Here is a 6,070-nt window from a genome sequence, read left to right on the forward strand (position 1 = left end):
TCATTGGAACTAATTAAATTTCCCTCTATATTTCTTCACTCATGCTCTCTCTCACCCCTCTTCAAGACTCCATCCTTAGAAACACTTCTTTCTCTCAATATCTTCCGCCAACGTTCATTATTTTTTCCATTCTGCCACCTTCCAGAACATCCTTTTCTTATTACTTCCTCCAGCCATGTTCCCTGTCCCTTTCTAAATGCCATCTGTTAGAAACACTTCTTTACCTCAACATATTCCTCCAGCCATGATCTCTCTCTCTCTCCCCCCTCTCTCTCTCTCCTCCAACTTTTATTGCTTTCACCTTTTTTCCCCACTCCAAGAAGCACTTGCATTATTCATTGTCTTCTTCCAGCCATGCACATCTCCCCTCAGTTACACACCATAATTAGAACCAATTCCTTTCCACAAGGTATTTTTCCTGTTTGCTCCCTCTGCACGAATCCATCCATAGAAGTACTTACTATCCTCCCTATCTTCCTCCAGTAATGCACATTTTCCCTTCTGTAGACTCTATTCTAAGAATCTCTTTCATACATCTCTATATTCCTCCAGGCAAATTCTCACTCCTCTCATCTTAGAACCACTTCATTTCTTCATTATCTTCCTCCAGACATGTATCCTATCCTGTCTGTTTGTCTATATCCTTAAAACCAATGCCATTTATCTCTATATTTCAACAACCACTTCTTATCAAGAACATATCCCACTAGAAAATCTCTTTCTCCCCTCTGCTACACTTCATCCTAAGAACCACTTCTTTCCTTCATATTTCTCAAAGACAGGCACCCTCTCCCCTCTGCTAGACTCCTAATTTAGTAGCACTTCCATTTTCCTTTTATCATCCTCCAGTTGTGTTCTCTTTCTTCGTTCTGCTATACCCCATCCCTAGAACCACATCTTCTGCTCCTTTTTTCCCTCCAGCATTGTTCACTTCTGACTGCTCGGCTCCTTAGAATCACTGACTTTCCTCATAATCGTCCATTCACCATGCTCCCTTTCCCCACTGCTGGATTCTTCCTGAGAAGCATTGCATTTCTTTCTTCCTTCCTTTAACTTTCATTACTTTCACTCTTCTCCACCTCCAAGAAGTACTTCCATTCCTCATTATCTTCCTCCAGCTATGATCATCTTTCTTCTGATAGACTCCATTGCTTAAAACCACATTCGTTACACATTCTGTTCCTCTAGCCTGCGCTCTCTCTCTCTCTCCCTCCCTCTCTCTCTCTCTTTCCCTCCCTTCTTCTAAACTCCATCTTTAGAACCTCTTCTATTCTTCTTTCTCTTCCTCCATCCATGCTATATCCACCCCACCTCAATTGGACACTTTCCTTAGAACCACTTTTATTCTTCTCCATTTTCCTCCAGTGACACTCCTTCTCCCTTCTGCTAGACTCCATCTTAGAATCACATTCTTTCTTCATTATTCCCCTCCATCCATGCTGTATCATCTCACTTCTCAACTCCATCCTCAGAACCACTCCCATTGGTCTCTATCTTCCTCCAGCAACATTCTCTTGCTTCTCTGCTACACCCCATCCTCAGAACGACTTCTTTTTCTCATTACTATCCTCCAGTCATCCTCTCTCACCTCTCTGCTAGACTCCATTCTCATAACTTCTTTTTCTCATTATATTTCTCCAGCCATGCTTTCGCTCCCTTCTGCTAGACTTCAACTTCATAACCACTTTCACTTTCACTTCTGTCTATATTCCTTCAGCCATGCTATCTCACCCCTACCTTAAACGCGCCATCCTTAGATCCATTTCTTTTTCCCATTATCATCCTCCAGCTATGTTTTCTTTCTTCTTTGTAAGACTTTTGTCTTAGAACCACTTGTTTTTCCTCTCTATATTCTTCCTCTATATTTTTCCTCTCTATATATTTTCTCTCTCTGCTCTGCTAGACTCCATACATAGAACCACTTCCTTTTTCTCATTATCTTGATTAAGCCATGCTCTCCTCTCCTCTGCTAGACTCCTTCATTAGAACAACATCCATTTGTCTGTATCTTACTCCAGCCAATCACTCTCACCCCTGAACTCCCTATTTCTTGTCAGGCCTACCCACACTATGACTTCTAGGTTAACTATTTACAAGATCTAAGAATTGATTAGCAACAATCTCTGAATTGTGGTTTATTCATGTCTTTTCCTCACCAATCTCAGACGTCCTGTAAAGATTATGGATGGTACCCTTACTCCTTTGATTAAGCTCTGTTCTATCAAGAGTGAGGTCCCTCAGGAAACATCATTTGTTATCTGTTTTACTATTAGTGTAGCCTGGATAACATTATTTCTCATTAGGGCACCAAGGTAAGAAGTCTAGTTAACATATCTTGTTTGTGACATCAGTGTAGACCTTACATTATTCATTATATGCAACTTTCTTCCATCACTATAAAAAGTTGAAATAATTTGTCTTTCTAGAATAGAGAAACTGAGAGATGACATGAGAAATGAAATTGTTCATAAATTCAAAAAAAATTTGAAAATAGACGAGATAAATGAGCTGTTTAATGATGTGATTAAATCCCTGAAACAACTAAACTTGTTAACTGTCTACGATATACAGTCAACTGAACACTTTGATGTGGCAATCAAGAAGGCTGTGTTCAAAGGTAATAAAAAATACTTTGAAAGTTTCTGGAATGTCAGTGTTTTATATGTTGTCATTAACATTGTACTTTGTCTGTGGTAAAGGCATTTAACTTAATAATTTCCCTTGTCTACATTACTGTAAATAGATACTAAACACTGTATGCTTGTGTAATTGCTGAACCGATGAGTATTTCCCAGATTTGAGGTACCAATTTTGATCTTATCCATAGAAATAGTTACTTGAAAATTGTTCTTGTCAAGAAGAAATTATCATTTAATATGATGTATAAACTAAAGATAAGAAGGGGTCTAGAGCACAGACAACAAAAGCTTATGGAATGGTAAGCATTACTGCTCTTTAGCATCAAACTTACTGATTTCATAAAAATATTGTACTTTTCTACCTCAAATTGGTTCTCATACTGTGTAATATCATTCAATAAAAATATTTTGCCTAATCCCCATCATCACTGTTTAATGTCCACTTTCCAAGCTGGCATGGGTTGGACAGTTTGAGGACTAACAAGCTAGGATGCTACACCAGGCTCCAATCTGATCTTGCAAGGTTTCTACATCTGGATGCCCTTCTTAACACCAACCGCTCCAAGAGTGTAGTGGGTGTTTTTTACATGCCACTGGCACAGGGGCCAGTCAGGTGGCACTGGCATCGACCATTTTCGAATGGTGCTTTTCACATACCACTGGCATGGAAGCCAGTCATGCAGTACTGACATTAACCACAGCAACGAGTGTTTATTAGGGGCAATGTATTAAAATAAAATTATTTTCCCTTTAGTATAGTGATGACTTTTATCAATTGCCTTTACTTATATCCGAACATTAAAACTGTAATCCTATCTTATGTTATCTATATTATAAACAAGTTTTATTGTCATTGTTCAGTCAGTGTGATACATATAGATTGTTATGAAATATTTTTGATATTTGGCAATGAATATTATGAATTGATTTCTCCAAGAACATGATTATTACTTTTTACTTGAAATAAGAAAGAATACTCACCAGCATTAATAATAACCCAACCGAAATATTTGGGGTTAAACCAGCATCAGTTACCCTTCCTTATTTAATATTGAAGATTAACCTGCAGTCTTATAATTGCTGTTATTTGTTATTTTACTTTCAAATATCCCACAAAGCAATCATTATTAATGTTTGGGAATCTGAACACAACATCATCTTCCATCCCAATCTGGGTGGTACTATCTATAAGTGATTTACACATTGCTTTGTTTTTGCTCTTCTCCTGAACAAATAATAAAATATAATTTACATATTCTTATTGATTGTTAATTACTTAGACTTTTTCTTTGATAACCATTAATTTCACACATTTATTATTACACTCAGTCATGACAAGGCTTAACTCCTGCCTGTGAATTATGTACATACATTTATTATACTGCATAAATGGTTATTTTAATTTCATTCTGTTTCAATTGCATTCAGTGAATATTTATTTAGCCCAGTAGTTATTTGAAATATCAGCGAATGTGTTTTTTACTGGTTCCCATAAGTTGGAGGGGACAGATTTTTGTCTCCGTATGCAGCACAAGTAAACATAATTGACAATAATTTTGAGTTACTGCCAGGAGGAATTTTGGTCTCTTTCCTATATGTGTTTTAAATAAAGCATATCTAAGGTGATTTTCTCTTAGCTAAAAACAGCAGCATCATGACTATAAACTGTATATTTATATTCAATATTATACATAAGTAGACAATATCAGGTTGTAACAAAGTTCTGTCTGATTTTTAAGGTTCAGTAAAAGAATAAAAAAACTATCGTGTTTCTTTAATCAATAATATAGTTACTATTCTCCTCTGTGACCACTTTCCATTTGTTTTTTTATGCCGGGTTCAGAAAATCCTTAGTTTTAGAAAGGAAAAAGGAAATTACGGCTTCTGCTTTTCAATTAAGTTTTAATCCACTCAAATGGTTTTGTAAACTCTTAAAGAGATGATAATCTGTCGGTATGAGATCAGAAGAATTAAGTGAGTGATGCATAATTTCCCAGGTCTATTTCTTTCAAACTTCTTTGGCCATTTTTGCAGTGTTAGGATTATAATGATGAAGGATGACTTCATTTTTGATCATTAATGATGGGCGTTTTTTATGCATTGCTGCTTTCAGACATGTTAGCTTTTGGCAGTATAGATTGATCGTTATTGTTCGGTTATCCTGTAGCAACTTGGAATGAATTATTCCATGCATATCCTACCATAATTTCAGAAGAACCTTCCTTGGATGCCAGCCACTTCTGGGCTGCTGAGTTGAATCTTCACCATGAATGACCCACCGATGTTTTCACTTAACATTATGGCAAATTATCTATTTCTCATCTCCAGTAATGTCTCTATTCAATAAAGGCATTTTCCACACATGAGATCAAAATGATGCACAACAATCAACATGTTGTTTGCAATTGTCTGCAGAGAGCTCACGCAAGACCCATTTTGCAACTTTTGACATTTATCAAGACTTTTCAATTCACGATGAATGGTGCTATGGCTTATGTTGTAGCTTATGTCTAGTTCCTGAACTGTAATAGTTGGGTTTGCTGCAACAGTGACTTCCAGTGCATTAGCATTCAACTCTCTTAGGCTTCCTTTTTTTTACTCATCCTGCAGGCTGTAGTCCTTGTTTGTGAATTGTGAAAATCATCAGCTGCATGTTCTTTCAGTCACTATGCTATTATGTCTATAAGTATTTTCAAGTGATTTCAACGTTACATATTTCTATATATATATATATATATATATATGTGTGTGTGTGTGTGTGTTTATAATAATTATGATAATAATATTAGGGATAAAAATCCAAATTTACAGGTTAAAACTCAATTTAATTTAATTTACCAAAATTAAAATTAAATTAAGTTTCACAATTAAATTAATTTATCAAAATTAAAATTAAATTAAGTTTTTTTAGTGTATTTATCATTTAAAATTTTTCTATATGTGACTGGATTTTCATGGATGAGTTCAGGAATTGTGGTTCTTTTCTCTAAATTATATATATATATATATATATATATATATATATATACATAGTGTAGGTATCAGTTAGAGGGGTTTAATCCCCCCAAGGGATAATTAAATCCAAAGTCGCTCCTGGTTATTACCTGGGTAGGTAGAGTCTTTCTTTGTAAGGTTGTACGGTAACAGGTGGTTCGGTTGGTAAACCGCAGTTTAGGTTATATAGAAGAAAATGGATATAATAACAAAGGGAAACATGTGGTTTTCGCTGGTATACCTTTAATTTAATTAGATAACAAAGAAGGAGGAAGCAGAGATGAAGGTAGCATTTACAATCATTTCAGTTTACTGGTATAAGTAAATCTCTTCAGAATGCAAATATAGATAGATGCATCGCTTAGGATGCGAAAATAATTGATACATATGTGATGGTAATATAAACAAAAGTAGTAATTCTTACATTAAATTTTGTT

General features: G+C 35.5%; 1 protein-coding gene and 1 long non-coding RNA gene across 9 annotated transcripts in view; one reads left to right on the forward strand and one right to left on the reverse strand.

Annotated features, from left to right (window-relative positions):
* LOC106871768 (uncharacterized) overlaps positions 1-6,070 on the forward strand; it is a 1,221,261-nt gene that overhangs the window by 703,914 nt on the left and 511,277 nt on the right. For all 8 annotated transcript variants that reach the window (XR_016244689.1, XR_016244690.1, XM_089364843.1 and 5 more), the window contains exon 48: positions 2,427-2,617. Coding sequence is in view for 6 of the 8 variants with exons in the window: in XM_089364843.1 (XP_089220969.1) it covers positions 2,427-2,617 (191 nt within the window). In the remaining 2 variants the exon portion in view is untranslated. The remainder of the gene's footprint in view (positions 1-2,426; positions 2,618-6,070) is intronic.
* Positions 1-6,070, reverse strand: part of LOC128249695 (uncharacterized) — a 77,766-nt gene that overhangs the window by 24,125 nt on the left and 47,571 nt on the right. The window lies entirely within an intron of this gene.

This window comes from Octopus bimaculoides, chromosome 16 (assembly GCF_046866305.1).
Source record: "Octopus bimaculoides isolate indiv1 chromosome 16, ASM4686630v1, whole genome shotgun sequence".
In the NCBI taxonomy this organism is placed as follows: domain Eukaryota; kingdom Metazoa; phylum Mollusca; class Cephalopoda; order Octopoda; family Octopodidae; genus Octopus; species Octopus bimaculoides.